The sequence below is a fragment of the Sarcophilus harrisii genome, chromosome 1, assembly GCF_902635505.1.
Source record: "Sarcophilus harrisii chromosome 1, mSarHar1.11, whole genome shotgun sequence".
Lineage (NCBI taxonomy): Eukaryota > Metazoa > Chordata > Mammalia > Dasyuromorphia > Dasyuridae > Sarcophilus > Sarcophilus harrisii.
The window spans coordinates 125,393,285-125,412,205 of record NC_045426.1 but is presented as its reverse complement, the minus strand read 5'-3'; the positions used below and the strand labels follow the sequence as shown (position 1 = coordinate 125,412,205).

Sequence of the window (18,921 nt, the reverse complement as noted above, 5' to 3'; positions counted from 1 at the left end):
CTTCAACTGATGGACTCTGAAAAGTAAACTCAAGTCCCTTCTATCGCTAAATCTGTGGAACTACAAATCTCTAGTTCTTAACATTTGATGTAAATTATGTAAAGTAAAAAAAAAAAAAAAAAAAAAAAAAACTGTAAAGAAAAATTCAAGATCAGAAAGTTCTGAAAAGCAGAATATTTAAAATAGGCCTCTGCTAAATACATAGCATATCACACACAGGCCACCCAATATATTATGAATTTTAACAGGAAGAGTCTGATAATGCAGTTGGCTGGTATCCCTGAGTGACTCTACTTTCCCAACCAAAGCTTTAGCAAGAAACTTATCATTTAGGTTAATGTAATTCAGCATGCTATAACATGCTCATCAAACCATATGTTTGGGAATCGGGTTGGGAGCCAAAAAGAAAAATAAAATTATTAGAAAGGGAAAAAAAAATCAAAGTTTCCAAAGCTCAGCATAGGAAAATTTTTTGAAATACCCTCCCTAACTCTCCCTTATGCCCACCCTCGCAGGGGATTGTTTTTTCTAACTCCTACTTTTTTTTTTAGTATCTTTAGTGCACAGCACACAAATAAAAAAGTAAAAATGTTTGCTGATTAATTGATTTTACATTTCCAAGAAGAGACAGATATGCAAAATAGATACCAAAATCCTTTCTAAATACATGGCCAGGGTATGAAACAATCAACAGCAAAACACTCTCAGCATTGGGGAATGTCTATCCAAACAAACACTAAAGGGAACACCTGGTTCTATAACTTTTTTTTTCCTGCTCTCACATTATAAAAATCCTCAATATTTCCCAACCAACCAGAAACTTAAGCAATCCAAGATGAATGAAGGAATTGGAAACTGAGATCTTTTACAACCTCTTATCCAAAGAAAATCTGGAGAAAGCATCTTTTTGAAACTGAAAACAGTTTCATTAAAACAATAACTATTCTAGTGTCTACAAGCCTGGCATCCCAAGAAAAAAAATCAAGTTATCATTAAATGAAAGGAGGGAAGGAAGATGTGGGGAAATTCTACCAGGACCTGTGATTGACTGTATGTTTATTTATTCCCTTCTCCTCAAAATCCTAAGTGAATCCTTAATTGAAGAGGAGATTGGATCTATCCAATGTGAGCTCCCTGGATTCACAATTATTCACCAAAAGTTATTGTCATGTCATTTCTTTTTTCTCTCCTTTCCTTTTCTCTTCTCCCTTCAACTTTTCCCCATGTTTTAGAGAACAAATGATGGAGAATGCTACCCACCTCCTAAAAGAAAGGTGATGGACTAAATACACAGAATGACACATTTTTAGACAATATGGACATCGGTTTTACTTAGCTATATTTAATTGTTACAAGGTTTTTTTTTTTTTTCCTTTTCTCTTTTTAAAATTGGGATTGGGAGAAGTAAAAGGGTGAATTATTTTTGATGAATTAAAAAAATCAATCTAAAAATAAATTTTAAAAGAGATTCATTGAAGAGATTTTTAGTGGTTCCAAAGGTCTAAAAGCTAAGAAGGAAATCCATTGGGGTATGGCTAAATAAATTATGGTGCATGGATGTATTGGAATATTACATAGTTATAAGAAACAATAAATAGAGAAGCATAGATAACTTGTATGAATTGATACAATGGGGAGTGAAGCAGAACCAGAAAAACAACATATACCATGACCTTAAGCAATAACAAAGATGTATATGGAAAGAATAAGAAAACATTCAAAACTGAATGTAATATTATAACAATCAAATGTGGCCCCAAAGAATGCGTATGAGAAAATATACTACTCTTATATACTTCTTTATAGATATGGGGCCCATCAATATAGAATCCTGTAAATGATAATCCTGTATTTTGGTTAGTTTTGCTGAACTTTTTTTTATTATCTGGAATGACTTTTAGGTGGGCGATGATGATGAAGGAGGGCTACAATAGGAAAAATAGCTATAAATACAAAAAATACTAAAATTGATTTTTAAAAAACTGATTGAACAAGTTTATTAAAAAGGGGGAGATACCTGAATTCAAAAATCCCTTCTCATATCTACATAGTATTTATAAAGTTTATAAAATGTATTTCCTACAAAAATGCTGTGAGGCAAGCATGACCAAAATCACTATACTCATTTTATTTTGTACTTCTTTTCTTTGGGAATTTATAGAAATGATAAAACAATGATCACTTGAAGGAAATGCCAAAGGAAGATGTAAAAAAGGATATCATAAAGGTCAGCAAATTTGGATTGTGGCAGCAGAATCTCCCTGGCTCATTAAGATTCTTATGAAGTATTAAATTCCTAACCAAAAGGCTTCAGTACTATCCTTCTTAGAAAAATAATAATCAGCTTGGGTTCCCTAGAAATGTGTACTTGCTGATATTTTAATGAAATAAGAACTGTTTTTAGTTTCATGAAAGGGTTCATAATTCAGAAATTCCACCTTCCATAATTATAAACACAGCAAGTAAACTCTGAAGCACTCTATCACCTCAATTGAGTTTGTGTCAGATTTTAAAGATTTATTGCAAAGCTCTCTCTCTGAACCCCATTTTTCATCTCCAACCTCCACCCTTTTCATTCAAGGCACAAAAATTGGCATTTACAGAGAAATACCAGAAGTCTGAGCATTTTATTAGCAAAGGGAAATCCCAACCTTCTTGGCTCCATTTCTGATGATGACAGCTAGTTTTCCATGTTGAATCATATACTAACTGCTGCAAATATTTAAAGGGGAGGGCTGGGAAGAAAGGCACACTTTCAAATTAGAATCATAAAACGTATAAAAATAATGATTTAGAGCTTTCTGCTCTTTTTTATAAGGCCAAAACTAAAACAGTCATTTAAAATATTGCAATGAAAATACAGTGCTTCTCTTAAAATACTTTCAATGCCATGCCAAAGGTAATCTCTAGGGTTTTCTCCAGTGTCACCTTTTTTATTTCAGGTACAGTTTATATGAAAATCTACCTATTTTTGAAATGAACATGACCATCTTTCTCTCTTGTCTCATCCACAAGTCCTACCTCAAATCTCATATCCTTCATGAACAGACCGTAATGACCCCCCTCCTAGCATACAGACTCCATTTGATTATAAAAGCTTTAATAGCTCCTTCTGAATTTGAACATTCTACGCTGCTCCATTTGCTGCAACTGTGTTGTCTAGGTTAGTCTTGTTTTTCTTCTACATCCCTTGCAGGACCTGAATTATACTATCAATAAATAATTCATGGATTTTAACAATTTCATCATGTTTTGTTTCTACTTTTAAAGAAAACGAGAACTTGACAAGTGAAGTTCAATTTATCTGTTATTACTGTATTCCTTTACTTAACACTTTAGGATTTCTCACGCCCCAAAGAAGCCCAGTATTAAAAGCCTAAAAGTCCAACTTTAATTTCCCCCAAACAAATTTAAATGTATTACAAACTCTTTGCATGATTGGATTTTTAGAAGTGGATAAATGAATTCAAAGGCAAAATTAAAGTCCAAGTAATGTTCCTCATCACCATTCTCATTTTTTAGAAGAAAATTTCTACTGCAAGTGATTTTGTGCTTCACTACATAAGAGTATATATATATGCCCTTTTTGCAAGATGTATGAACCAGATAAGTCCTTAGGTGAAGCACAAGAAAAGGAGCTGCCTAGATAACGAAGATCCATTGCTTTGTTGTAATGAAAGGAAATATAGTATAATAGGCACGACACTTCAAATCAGGACCCTTGAATTCCAACCCTAACTCTACACCAACTTACTGTGAAGCCTTGAGCAAATAACCTAGTCTATATGGGAGCTAAATTTCCTCATCTGTAAAACAAGGTAACAAGCCCAGTATGGCCTATAAGAAAGCAGCTAGGTGGCACAATAGATAGGATGCTGGGCCTGGAATCAAGAAGATCCAGTTCAAATCAGAACTCAAGACACTTACTAAATCACTGAACCTCTATGTGCCTCAGTTTCCTCAACTATAAGTGGAGATAATCTGGAGAAGGAAATGATAAACCACTTTCAATATCTTTGCCAAGAATACTCCAAAAAGGGTCAAAGAGTTAGACATGACTGAAAAATAACTGAACCAAAAAAAGGGGATAATAATATATCTTACATGATTATTGTGAGGATCAAATGATTCTTGTAATTCACTTAATCTATGCATGTAGTCAGTATTAAATAATTATTTATTCAGTGCCTCCTCTCCCAAGTCTTTAAAAAACAAAAAGCACAGATTAATATAACTTGCACAGAAAAAGTGCTTAATAAATGCTTACTGGTTTGGATTGAATTGCTTAAAGAATAATAGTCAAAGGAAACAGTAGGGACTACAAAAGCACTCAAATGTTGAACACCATTCAAATATCAGATATTAATATGCAATATCTCCTAAAAATAGCAGAATGGTAATACTCAGGAGATGGAAAATTTTAAAATATATTATGTTTGAAATAATGATACTCTACTTCAGAAGGAAGGATACTCTAACATAAATTTGATTTTTTGTTTGTTTGTTAATCCACAGAGCCCCAAAGTTCTTAATTTTGAATAAGAGGTCCTAATAGCTTGGCCATGGCCTCTCTTTATCAGATCCCAAATTCTAACAATTCCACACCACAGAGCCCAAAGTCCACTTCATTCCATTACAACATAACATGGCTACATAACAATATATACAAGGGCCTGAGAAAACTAGACTAGCAAAATGACCTTAAGGTATACAAGTGTGGTATGAGTATCTTTATGCTTTATAGCAGAAGTTCTTAACCTGAGATTTGTAAAATATGTTTTTAAATTACTGTATTTCATTCTGATACATTCTGATAACTTTGTAATCCTGTGAGTTTTACTTTATGAACTTGCAAATACTCCACAAAAGGATCCAAAGTTTCATTAGACTATCCAAAGGGGTCCTAATACAGAAAGGTTAAAAGTCTCTCATTTATTTCTAGGTGATCATTAACAATCTGGCCACAGGCTGATAGAAATGGTATCAGAGCAAACAGGATAGCTCTTTTCTCTTCACAAATGCATAGACATGACCTGCTGTCCCTTTATTTTCTTACCTTCCAGGAACACAAAAAAACTATTTTAAAAAACATTTTTCAATTGCCTTACACAAACATAGATAAGAAAATTGTCCAGTGGTAATCTAGGTTAGTTTCCTGAGAATAATCATTACACAGGGCAAAAAAGTAAACACTTGGCCATTCACTTAAATGAATTTTTTTTCATCTTATTTTCTGCCTTGCATTATTATCCCAATTACCATGTTTTCCTGTTTCATATATCCAAATCCAATTCCAGAGACTCATATTGGGGTTCCAGAGTACTATTTGGCTGGCATTTGCCCAACTAACAAATTGGCAGGTGACAATGAAAGCTTTCTTAATAACCTCTATGTTAATGTTTAGTAGTTTGGCTTTGGGCAGTAATTTGAAGGCAGAAATACCAGATCAGGTTCTAACATTTAGTTATATCTTTTTTTCTGTCCTCTTTCACTATAAATCTCCACTTAAATTTCTCTTTTTAATTTAAATTATTGAACACTATAGTGTCTTTTGCCACCAGTATCAGAAGCTTCTACTTAACAAATTACATTTTAAAGACATTCTGTGGGGCCTCTTATTGTATTCCAATATCAGATACATGACTTGCCACTCTTCAAAAAATTTGTAATGAAGAAATGCTTCTGCAACCCAGCCTACCAATCAGATGAACTCCTGCTCTAGTAGGTTTTACTTTAATGGAATATGGATTTTCTTTGACTATAGAGAGAAAGTTGACAGGGTCGATTTTTGTTTCTGTAGTTGTTGGACTGGGCAGGGTTGTCCTTTTAAGTAATCAGAATAATTAAGGCAGGGGTATATATGATCATATGCTCACAGAAGATCCATCATTTTTGAATTTGAAAATGAGGTCTAGAGTTCAGTTGATTTGCCCCAGATTATCAGACAGTGAGTAGCAGAGTTGAGCTTCAAGTCTTGGTCCTTGGATTCCAAATCCACTGTTTTTTCCACTGCAATATGAGATCCTCAATGTCACATAAAATACTTCAGGTATCCTTGACTTCACTGGACATACCTATCACAACTCCTTTAGATGGTCAGGGTTGTGAAGACCAAACAATTCAAGACAAAACTTTCAATATATTTAAATTAGTTCTTGAATGAAAGACATAGAATCCGTTGTTAAGTCTCTTCTCAAAAGTCTTTTCAACCTGTTAAAGATCTCTGGAAAATGACTTTCCAAGGCCAAAGCCTTTAAAAGCCTATAATTATATTATATAGGACTACCAAGTATCAGAGAAGTGGGTTATTGCAGAGATTATATGGCCTAGAGATGAGATAAAGTGCACTGGAGGACAGAGCACACATAATGGGCACTTTATAAGCTTGTTGACTTACTGAAACACCTAAAAATCACATCATCTAGAGAACTAAAACGATACTTTGAGGTTCTCAGCAAACAGAGACTCTTTCAGGGTTGTAAACTACATGTCATGATGTAGCCTCAGGGGATAGGCTACTGCCAAAGAAGGGAGTGCATGTGACACATCAGCCACAAAAGCCCACAGTCTCCCCCACTGCATCAATGCAATTGTGCCAAGCTGTCAAATATAATTCATGGTAAAGCAATGAAACCCAGGTTCACAAACACCTTAATTACATAAAAAGACTGCTGAGCAAGCTTCTTGTTCTAAATTCCCTTCCATTCATCCCTCCTGGCCAAATACTCTGCTCAAGACTTTTAGAATGCAATTTGCAAGAGAGATACAAAGGGTGCCAGATGGGATTCCCAACAGAGACTTCTGAATCAGATTTCTAAAGTGACTTTTAGCAAAAATGTTATTGGTTTTAATTCCTCTGAGAAGGATCATTTCCTATTTTTTCCACTGGGATTCATATCAGCAGGATGACCAATTCACTGCCTTTTTTTATTTTTTCCTAAGAACAATGGGGAAGGGTTGAGATAAGCCAGGCAGAAATCAAAGCAGTGATTGGTATCTTTAATTATGATCAATTATAACAAATTGATGGAATTAAATCAACTTCAGTTTCCTGGTTAAGGTCAAAAGTAGACCATAGATTTTTGACATTCCAGTCTATTCCATGAAAACTTTCTCTTTAAAAAGGACTCCCCCTTCATAAGCCAGCCTTCATAGTTTGCCAATTTCCCTCCCTCCTTTAACAGTGGCACTTCTCTTATAAGGGACAGACCCGATGCCGAAGAAAACTTAGGAGAGTCACATTCTCAAAGAAAAAGAACTCAACATGCCATTCACAAACTTTGCACTGAAAGGGTTGGGGGATGGCGGTGGTAGGGGGAATGCTTCTGTTCTCTGTAGTTATTAATGTAAAGTCTTATCAAGGTGGGAGTGAAATACTGTCTTGTAGTACACGCTACCAAGGCTGAACAACCAGACTGTGAGTCATACAGTACTTACATCATTCTTCCTGAATTTTGCTTTCAAGCTCTTCATGTTTAGCCCATTCAGCCTTCCAAAGCAAGAAGAGATTTTTCAACACCTAAGCAAAAGGAGAAAGGAAAAAGTAAGATTCCAAATAAACACCATCTGACTTTCTCTGAGTCAGACTCCCTCTCCCTCTGTCTCTTTCCCATGCTTGAAAATTATACTTTTATATTATCAGTTGGAGCTAATGCTTACAGATCCTAAAATCTACCAAAATTTTAAAGATCACTCATTTCCCAAAGCCATGTATACATTAATTTAAGTAGAATATTTTTGCCTACGGTTCAGTTAGACTAACAATTAGAATTTATATAGTATTTTTAAATAAAAAAAAAGTTTTACATGTTATCTGATTTGATTATGACAATAGCCTTGTGAGGTAGGTTCTATTATCTCTATTTTTACAGATGAGGAAACTGAAGCTAAAAAATGAAGTGACATGCTTAGCAACACACAGCTTAAATAAAGCTTAACAAATTAATAAATTCTTGTTGACTTACTGAAACACTGATAATCACATCATCTAGAGAATTCTAGATGGTCAGGGTTGTAATGACCAAACAATTCAAGACAAGACTCTCAATATATTTAAATCAGTTCTTAAATGTAAGACATACGTCCATTGCTAAGTCTCTTCTGAAAAGTTTTTTCAACCTGGTAATGATCTCTGGAAAATCTTGTCTGAGACGAGACTTGACTTTAGGTCATCCTGATTCCAGACCCACACTCTATGCCAACATCCATCTAGCTGCTTCCTGATCTAAGGCACAATGCTACCTAAAAGTATGACTTTTGAGAGATCTCCATGGACAACAAAATCACAGGTCAACATGTGCAAAGCGTCAGTGAATCTTAAGGTCAGACTCTAGCCTACTAAATAGAGTTACCTGTTTTCTAAAACAGAAACAAGAAAAAGTATTATGTTATTATGTTCAAACAAAAAAAACTAGAAATAAAATTTCAAGAACAGTGTCTGCAAATTATTATTCCCATTCATATAATTAGTCATCTCCTTCAGATTCTTAATGCTAGATTGAAGCTGTTTACTTTAAAGGAGTAAAGAGGAGTATCTTTCCTAATCTGATCCTGTTGGAATTCTTAGTCTTTTTACTATACAGTGAAATTAGGAGGGGGGGGGAAAAAGCAGTATATAATGAACAAAGTAAGCGGCACATTTCACCTCAAACTCCCTCTCCAAATACAACTGTGCCATACTGTTTTCAAGTAAAATCAACAAGTATTTTATTAATCACTTACCATGAATCAAATAAGCACTAGACTAAATGGGGAAACATAACAAAACAAAAAAAAAAAAATGCAAACATGGTCATTGTCGTCAAAAAGCTTCAGTCAAAGGACAGGAAGACAACATGAAAACAACTAGATTTAAACAGGATGTATACAGGACAAATTTAAAGTAATCTCAAAAGGAAGACAGTAGGAGTAAAGAGAGCTGGGAAAACATTCTTGTAGAAGGTGGAATTTTAAAGAGGCATTGAAGGAAGCCAGGAAAGCCCAGTGATAAAGATGAGGAGGAAGAAAATTCCACACATGGGAAAATAGCCTGTGAAAATGCCCAGAGTCAACAGCATAATGTTTGAGGAACAGCTGGAAAGGCAGTATCAGTGAACTGCAGAGTGCATGAAGGGGAGTAAAGTCTAAGAAGTCAGGTTATGAAGGACTTTTAAAGACAAATAGGATTTTGTATTTGAAACTGGAAATACTAAGGAACCCTTGAGGTTTCCTGGGTAGACATGGTAACATGATCAGACTTGTATTTTAGGAAGATCAAGTTGAAATGTGACTAAAAATGAAATGGAAAGAGGAAAGGATTGAAGAAGGGAGAGCATTCAACTGGATATTTCAACAGTTCAGATATGAGTGAATAAGGACTCACGAGAGTGGTGGAAGGTTCCAAGGAGAGAAGGGTGCTAATTCAAAAGTTGTGGCTAATATAGAAATGACAGGACTTGGCAGCTAATTGGATATATGAAAGAGGGTGAGAGAAAGTAGAAGTCAAGAATGACATCTAATTTTGGAGCTCATTCAAAAGATATGGCAAACCCTCAATTCATTTCCTAACAGAACTATAAAAGTTTGAATGGTGATAAATTAATTGCAATACAAAGTTATTTGGAGAGTATACAAGTTTTTGTAAATAGGAAAACTCTATTTAAAGGTAATTATTAATAATTGGAATAATTAATTCCATTAGTGGAATTATAATGATACAAGTGGAATAATAATAAATGGAAATAGTCAAGGTTCAGCATTGAGCATTCATCGCTCTAGAGGGAGAAGACAAGGGTTCAAATGGAGCTTTTGGTACTTTCTGCCTGTGTCATACAATGAGCAAACTGTTTTCACCTCTCTGGGCCTCAGTTTGCTCCTCTGTGAAATAAGGAGTTTAAACTCAATAACTCTCACATTCTCCTCCAGCTCGATATCTTTGCTCCTAGAATTCCAATTCAGAATTGATATCAATCAAATGTTTACTCTGGCTAATAAGTGACTACTTTAAATTGACTTTTAAGGTCAGAGTAAAGTCTTCTTTCCACCACCCACAAACCTGAGCAATGATGATCTGGGATACAGAAGTGATTAAGCTGCTTTAGAGCTGTGATCCCAGTGGGAAAGTCAAAAGATGATCCTCTCATTAGAACTTAATTTCATTATATACCCTGTGTTTTCATTATAGTGCCTTCCTTATTACAAGATCTTCATTTAACAAATAATATGAAGGAGGGAAAGAAACAAGCATTTGGGAGGCAAAACCAATATGTCAAATGTTAGAAAAGCAGTGAGTATGACGAGTTCTCTTCCACAAATTTCTTTCAAGAGATAAAGAAAATGCACTAACCCAAATCCTGAAATTCACTGTGAATCTTTTGTCTAGTCTTATTCAGCTTAAAAGAGAAAGAAAAAAGTCTATGGATAGCAGGGACAGGATTAGATCAGGGACAGGATTAGACCAGCGGCAGGGTCAGATCTGGACATTTCAATGCCCAGAAGAGGCTGTGCACTAGAGCAAGAAGAGGTCCTCATCCATACTAAGGCACCGCCATGGAGACTGATGTCAACTAACAGCTTTGTGAAGAACTATCCCATTTTTGGTGACAGAACCAAGGCAGATGGATAAAAGGATCTAAGCAGGGAGGCTGTGGGCTGCATAGAGAAGGAGAAAGTTCAAAAGCCAAAAGCAGCAGTGGTGTGGGGCTCAGACACTGCCTAGGCTCAGAGCAGGAGCTTGCTTCCAGCATCTAGTTCAGTCTGCTGATGAATAACCAGGGCAAGAACACAAAATCAAAGAGGAGCTCTGAAACAACAGAGCTTTCCATCCAGCTATAAGGGCTGAATACAACATCTATTTTTGCACAGACCCAAAACCAGGTCCTGAAACTTAAGTGAGTTCAAATCAGGGGGACAACAATCAGATTTTGCCCTAGATCAAATTTCTTTGGGGGCACAGAAAGGTTCCCAGCCTGTCTCAGATCTTAGAATAATATGATACCTAATATCCCAAGAAAGCAGCAGCACAAGCAAGCTAAACCTTCCCTTCAGAAGAATGGCAAAGCCCAGTCCTAACATTGAGTTTAAATGGAAGAATGAGCAGATAATAACTTATTCTAGTGGTGGGACACTCAAGACACAAAGAAGAAAAATATGACTCCAAAATAACTATAGGTGAAAAACAAAGCCTGAACAGAAATTCAATTAAAAATATTAGAACAGCAGAAGCAAGAGTTAAAAGACATTTTAAAATGTTTTCTATAAATGGAATGAATATTTGATGAAAAAAATTGAAAAATAAATGAATTATGGAAGAAAGAATTGTAAAGGGTAATGATCTGGCATAAGAGACAGCAAAACCTTGACAAACAATAAACTCCTTGAAAATTAAAATGGACCGAATAGAAGGTAACTTGCATCAGGTAACAAGAAATATTTTTAAAAAGAATCAAAAGGCTGAAAAAAATATTTCATAGAATAAACAGTTGACCTGGAAAACAGATCCCCTCCAAAAATCCTGACAACATAGGTCAAGAAGTTTTAAAAGAAAACTATCCAAAGCCATTAGAACCAGAGGACAAAGTAGAAATAAAGAATCTAATGGTCATCTCCTAAAAGAAACCTCAAAATGAATACTCCAAGGAACATTACAGCCAAAATCCAGAGCTTGCAGATCAGAAAAAAATATTTTAAGCAGTCATAAATAATTTAAGTAGTGAGGAGCCACAGTCAGAATCCCATATGGGTTACCAGTCACCACTTTAAAGGAATGAAGATTGTACCTTAAGTACTTTGCAATGTTTTCAATGGGCTGTGAAATGTCTTACTTCCCAAGATCCTGTCTTGCCACTCTACCAGTAAGAAAGAGGGAATAGCACATTCTAAAGCACCAATTTTTGTATTCTATATTTAAAAAAAAAAAACAACTTTTAGGAATACTGCATGAGTTTGTTGCTTTCTAGTAAGTAAAATAAAACTGCATTATTTCCTGTTGTGTTTTAAAAAAAAAATACACTATGTGCCAAATACTGTTAAGTACTTAATTATTATTACATCATTTGAGCCTCATGACAACTTTGGGAGGTAAGTGCTTTTGTTATTCCCATTTTACAGATGAGGAAATTGAGGCAAGACAGATTTTAAGGTCACACATCTTAGTAAATGTCTGAGGTCAAAACTGAAATCAAATCTTCCTGATTCCAGGCTAAGTCCTCTATCTACTGTGACACAGAGATGCCTCTTCCTAGATAAAATCTTCCTTTATCATCTCAAACAATTTAAAGGTATTAATCCTCTAAGTACTCTATCCCTTCGATTCCCTGGAATCCCTTTCTATCCACTGATAGTATCATTTATATTTGGGGGTAAGATATACATCTGTGCTTTTACTGATGAACATTCTTATCTTAAATTTAAGGTACAGAAAGGGACTAGACGTGCAAAATCACTAACATAGGGGCTCTCAAAGAGAAAATGCCCATTACCAGTGCAGAACAACACTGTTAATTCTCAAAAGAAGTTTTAAGTACTGAAGCTAATTGCCCTTTCCAGAATCACACAATCAGTGCCAAGCAAAGGCAAGACTTCGACTCCCGTCTTCCTGACTCTTGGGTCAGTTCTCTGGCCAGTGCAGCAAGCACAGGTGCAGGTGAGAACACTCTCACCCAAAAACACACATTTTTCACATACCTCCCACCCTCATCTTTAGGTGCTGGCAAAGAATGATGAGAATAACCTGTCTCCTTCAGGAAACAAGTTCAAGCTGAGCTATTTTACAGGATGGTCATTTTCTATGCTCATGCAGATAACATTAAGGTATATGGAAGAACAGAAGGAAGAGGACATCTATAACTGTATTATATTTTAACCTTTTCCCTGAGCTAATATGTAGAAAGCTTCCTTATATTAAATTTCATCTTTTCCCCATGGCCACCCTCTAGTTTGGGCAAGAACATGCCCAAAGGGGACTGCTAAAATTCAAGCAATGAAATTGGGGTAGGAAGAAAAAGAAGGAAAGTTTGAAATAATTAACCAGTTTGTAATTGTTTCCTGGATAACCAAGAGTTAGGGTTACCTTTTTAATAACCCTAATTATATCTGTAATTCATCACCTAAATCCTCAAAATCTTATTGGAAAAAAAAAATCAAACATAATGTAAACGTACTTTTCCATTGTGAAAGCACACTCTATATGTAAGGTAAATTTATCACTGTCATTTTTACTGTCATCATCCTCATTTCTTATGCCATTTATTTGGGGTTTGATAACTTAGGGAAAATTGTGCCTGTTGGGTTTTAGTTGATTGAGAATTGGCATTATTCTGAAAATGGGATTAGAGCTGACAAATTCTTATCTTAAGGTGATATATAAATATCAGTGATTCCAAAAAGTTCTCAAGGGAATTAAGTTAATGTAGTCAGGCAGATGATTACCCTTAATGGCAAGATGAGTATCACTCTGAAACACAGTGGTTCACCTCACCTTTTAAAACATAACTTCTTGGTAATTCCGTATCTTAAATTTCAAGATAATAAATACAGAGCTCTTGTACAACTAGATGACTTAGAAGAGACTTAAGGTTTTTAGTTTCCTAAATAAAGATATGGTTAGAGGAATTTTTTTGTAAGTTTGGAATTCCATTTGGTATTTAGATCAAAATGCCCCAAGATACATCCTTTATAAAATGCCTCAGAATAAGACATTAATGATTAATCTAGTTGCCAATAAAATGAAAAGCAGGTTTCCCAGGATCTCTGGTCTAGTCTTTCCCCTTTCTCTTACAACCCTCTCCAGCCTCCTATGTACTATCCCCACCCCTTCCCTTTTTTTTCTGTACACATAAAAAGCTGAACCCCTAGGGACTATGATAACTACTTGAACTAATTTCTTGATGATTAACTAGGATCCTTCACCAAACTTGTGATTCTGAAACCCAGGCATTGTCCAAAGACCATTATTTCATCCCCAAGTCTCCATTCACTAAATTCCTTTATTCCTTCCCCAAAGCAACATTCCCCAACAATCTACTTTTCCACTTTGTTCTGCTTGATCTACAGGTAACAAATTTATTTTCATATTAAACCATTTCCTTTCTCATTCCCTTCATCTTTTTGCCTCAATCAATTAAGAAGAAGGAAATGAGAAAGGAAATGGTTTAATATGATTCCAATGACTAAGATACTGAGGAGGGGGAAAAAAAGGAGGAGAGAGAAGAAGAGAGGGAGAGAGAAAGAAAAAAAACCTTTCAATGATTTATATTAGGATTAGAGGATCAAGAAAAATCATTGCCCCATAGCTAATCCTCCCATTATATTTCATCAGTAATTAGTTAAGGCCTCCTCAGCTACATCAGAATATTAATGTACATAAGACCTTTAGGGAATTAAGTTTACAGAGGTTAAAAAAAAAGTACTGGTGCTAACACCCATGGGCCCAAATGGAGGAAAAGACCACAGATTTACTATAATCTCCCTATTATTCCTCAACTGTCCTACATTCACCAAACAATAATCTCTGCAGTAGATATAAGGTTTTTTTTTTTTTAAAAGATATATAAAAGGGGCAGGGAGGTGGGGCAGTGGGTCAACTCCGTAGTCAGGAAGACCTGAACTCAAATAGACTTCAGACACATGGCAATATTTGTATAACCCTGGGCAAGTCACTAATGGTCCCTTGAACAAATTCCTACTTGGATATCACTGAACTAAAAAAATTTGTCCTAGAAAGTCACCTGATTACCTGAATAACTGCTTGGATTCTCTGTTTCCCTGGTTGAAGACTCACCTTGCCTGAGTTATTTCACTCTCTTTGTAATATAGAGAAGGCTTCTTAATTTTTTTCTACTCATAATCCCTTTTTGCCCAAGAAATTTTTACTCAATTCCAGACAAATAGATACATAAAATAAGTATACAAATCAAATATTTGCTGATAATAAATCATAAATAAATTTATTTTAAAACAATTCTTTGGCAAACATGTAATTTTACCATTAATTAAAGATGAAATTACATATCAATAAGATGGATGTGCTGTTTATTTTTTATATAAAGAATTAAATATTGGCAGAATATTAGATACTTTTTACTGATGCCAAATTTTTTGTGACTCATTCAGTTCTGTGATCCCAAGAAGCTTTGATATAGAAAACTCTTTAGAAAAAAGTAAAGTTAACTTACCTAAAGTTTATATCATTTATTGCAGCTCTGCACTTAAGAGAAACTGTGAAAATTGTTACTGAATCAACAAATGGACAAATACTGGAGGCTACAGTATATTCAAGATTCGGTGATGGGAACCAAACTAAACAAAAATACTGGTTGGCCCTGCTCCCCACGGAGCTTACCATCTAGTTGTAGAGTTAAAAAGTGGAACTTAATTCAAAACCAACACAAGGAGTTTATCTGCTTACCTCCTCATTGTAGAGTCCTTTACTTCCTCCAAAGTTAAGTTCAATTACTATTTTCTGCATGAAACCTTTCCTAATCTCCCTGGACTTCTGCTATTCCCCACTCCCGAATTACCTTGTATTTCTTTTACATGTATTTTTATGTACACATTTGGTCTTCCTTAAAATATAAATTCTTGAGAATAAGAACAATTTAATTCTTGTCTTTGTTATCTCCAGCACCTCACAAAAAGCACATGATAAAAATTAATAAAAGTTTATTGAAAGCTTGTCCTTAAGGAAGAGTCATCTCCCTTGTCTCTCCTCTGAAGGAGGAGAAGGTAGGGTATTGGCTGTGGAATACTGCTCATATTGTCAGACTCTTGTCAATGTCTTTTAGAATTTTTTATTTCTTGTATTTATTTACTGATAACAAATCATAATTTCACAACCCACCCCCATTCAGTTACATGACCCCACAGTTTAGGAAGCTTTGGAATAGGCAACCTGCTGGAGGTTAAGGTACACTAGGACGCTTGAGACTGAGGGATCTGATACTAGTTTCTTCTTTGCCACTTAGTGACAATCATAAATTTCTTTATAGTTAGAAAAAACTTGATGCATTTCTTCTCATTTAATTCTTACTATCCATTTTGTTAAGTATAGGAATTACTTTCCTCATGAAGCTTTGAAAGGTTCAAATCATTTGCCCAAAGTCACCATTACCAACAGCAGTACAACCCTGCTTTCCCAAATCCAAGTTTGATACTTTCTCCATTAGACCACACTGCTCCCAAAACTTTCAGTAAATTGAATCTCACTATTCTTATTTAATTGAATGCTACTTTTTAAATAAAGGGGTTTAGACTATATGATCTTCTCAAGTTCCAAAATTTGGGGCTTTTGCAGGGATCATTTAAGGACTGGAAGCTCAAGAAAGGTATCATGGAAGAGTGGGCCCAAGTAAGATTAGGATTGAACTCTGAGAAGAGTGGGATGGGATTGAAAATGTGCCCATCTGTCTTAGCTCTCTTCCAAATCCCATGTAACCTTCTGGTTTTAGTCACAAGAGGAGTCTGACATGAGTTTGTAAATAGGTCAGGGACCAATTATAGAAAGGGAAATATCTCTTTATAGAAAAGACAGCAAGAATATTAGGTTTTATGTCCTGGGATGATACCATTTAGAAATGTCTCACAAATGTTAATGAATAATTATCTTACAATGTAGATAGGTTGCATTAATAACCTATAAGGTCCTGGTAAAACTTATTAGCAAGAAGTGATGTGTGCTCATAGGTACTAAGTGGTACAATAGATAGAGTACCAGGCTGGAGTTAGGAAGATTCATCTTCCTGAATTTAAATTTGGCCTCAGATACTTCCTAGCTGTGTGATCCAAGGCAAGTCATATTTAACCCTGCTAGCCTCAGTTTCTTTGAGCTGGAGAAGGAAATGGCACATGATTCCAGTATCTCTGTCAAAAAAAAAGTCCCAAATGGGGTCACAAAGAGTCAGGGAAGATTGAAAAATGACTGAACATACCCACTGGGGGATGCTCAAGCAAAATTGCTTCACTCTCACAGCTGCTACTATATCTCTTGGTCAGCAACTTAGATCAATCCCTCATAGGAAATTCCTTACATACAACTTAAAGTTGCTCTAGGCCAAAGGTTGAGGTATAGGGAACATGCTTTAGTCCTTTGAGATGTAAATCCCCAAGAGAAGGAACTTTGTTTTCCTGTGGCTGCCTGTAGAAAGTATTCTAGAAGACAGGTAGCTGGGCTCAAATCAGAAAAACCTGAATTGGTTATGTGACTTATTTCCCAAGGCAATTAATTCCCTATGTAAGTTTAAGTGGCAAGTACTGATCTGCTTGGATGGAACGAGTTCTACATGCCAATGAAATCATGGGTTCAATTTAAAAAAAATAACAAAATGATATCAATGGACTTATCTCTAGATAAGCATAGAAAGAAAAAGGCTACATCTTTGGGACTCAACACAGAACTTCTGCTATAATAGGCAATTAGGAAAATGTTTAGGGTGAAGAGCAAGTTAATTTTTAAAAGAATTCCATTTTGATAATTTCCTATCTAGCAAAGCACCTCAGTTTAAACAGCTGCAAACAAATGACTACAGTCTGTAAACCAAGTGTCCCAGAGATGCTGTATAAAAATATTAATAATGACCTAGTTGTCATTTTTCTGAGAACATTAATAATTCCTATTTATTATCTTCCTTCACCTTTAAAAGAATAAACACTGCCCCCAGGTTAGACTGGTCCACCAATAAGCCAAGATCAGAGGCCCTAACAAGGAAGTCTGGCTATCCTTCAAGTAGCAAGACTCTTTGCCAACCTAGTCTGCTATTCATAAACTCCAGGGACTCTAGTAAGCAAGACCCTGGAGGTAATTTCATGTCCTGGATCCTTCCACTTCAGTAGTCACTGGATTTGCCAAAGCCAGCTGCCTTATTCTGTTTCATCAACTAAAAATAGAAAACCCTCCAGTATCAAGAAACTAAATGTAATCATAGTATTTTTCTAAAATCTTTCAACATCCTCTTCAATATCATTCAATTCGAGCAAACATTTATTACTGCCCTAAAGAACATGTACACAGACACAAAAAAGAGAAAGTCCCTGCCCCTGGGGCTTAAAGGATACTCAAGAACACAGATAAGTCAAACAAGATTATCTGAGGAGGCAGAAAGTACAAACATCTGCCAAGGGGATGGGTGGGATGGAGAAAGGGCCTTTCTCCATCACCTGTTTTAACCTTCAAGGTTTCATCTAGAAGAAAGAAGTCTTTCGCAGAAGTGAATCAGGGATACATTCTAGGTATGAGGCACAGTAAATACAAAGGTATGGAGCTAGAATGGGCAGCTAGGTGGTTTTGTGTATAGAGCACTGGGCTTGGAATCTGATAGACTCATTTTCATGAGTTCAAATCCACCCTCAAACATTTACTAGTTTTGTTAGACTGAGCAAGTCACATAACTCTGTTTGTCTCAGTTTTCCTATCTGTTAAAATATCCTGGAGAAGGAAATGTCAAATCATTCCAGTATCAATGCCAAGAAAATCCCAAATGAAGCAAGTCACAGAGAGTGAAACACAACTAAAAAAAATGACTTTTAACAACAAGGAGACAGAAATGGCAGGTAGAATGTCGTGTGTGAGGGACAGCTTTATTCAGTCTGATCTGAAATGTTGTGTTGTAAAAGGAAATAAAAGGAAATCAGATTGGAAAGGTATGTTGGAGTTAGACTATAGAAATGCTAAGCTAATTATTTTATATTTTACCATAGATGTAAAAGGAGTCTGTAAATGTTTATACCAACACTACTACAATATGTTCCTTAAAGAAAGAAAAAAAAAACATAGCTGGAGGATTATTCAGTGTTCAGGTCTGGACTCTGCCAATATGATAAGATTTGATTCCAGGTATAATGCTTTATCAACCAAATTGCCACAGGGATACATTACAAAACTAGACAAAATAATTTAACAAAATTCATCTGAAGAAAGACAAAATCAAAAATATCATGGGAAATCACATA

The 18,921-nt window shown here is 35.4% G+C and overlaps 1 protein-coding gene across 4 annotated transcripts in view; it reads right to left on the bottom strand.

The window, feature by feature from the left end:
* RAI14 (retinoic acid induced 14) overlaps window positions 1-18,921 on the bottom strand; it is a 157,660-nt gene that overhangs the window by 116,897 nt on the left and 21,842 nt on the right. For all 4 annotated transcript variants that reach the window (XM_012541460.3, XM_023496147.2, XM_031963945.1 and 1 more), the window contains exon 2: window positions 7,438-7,519. In XM_012541460.3, coding sequence (XP_012396914.1) covers window positions 7,438-7,473 — 36 coding nt within the window. In that variant the 5' untranslated portion in view covers window positions 7,474-7,519. The remainder of the gene's footprint in view (window positions 1-7,437; window positions 7,520-18,921) is intronic.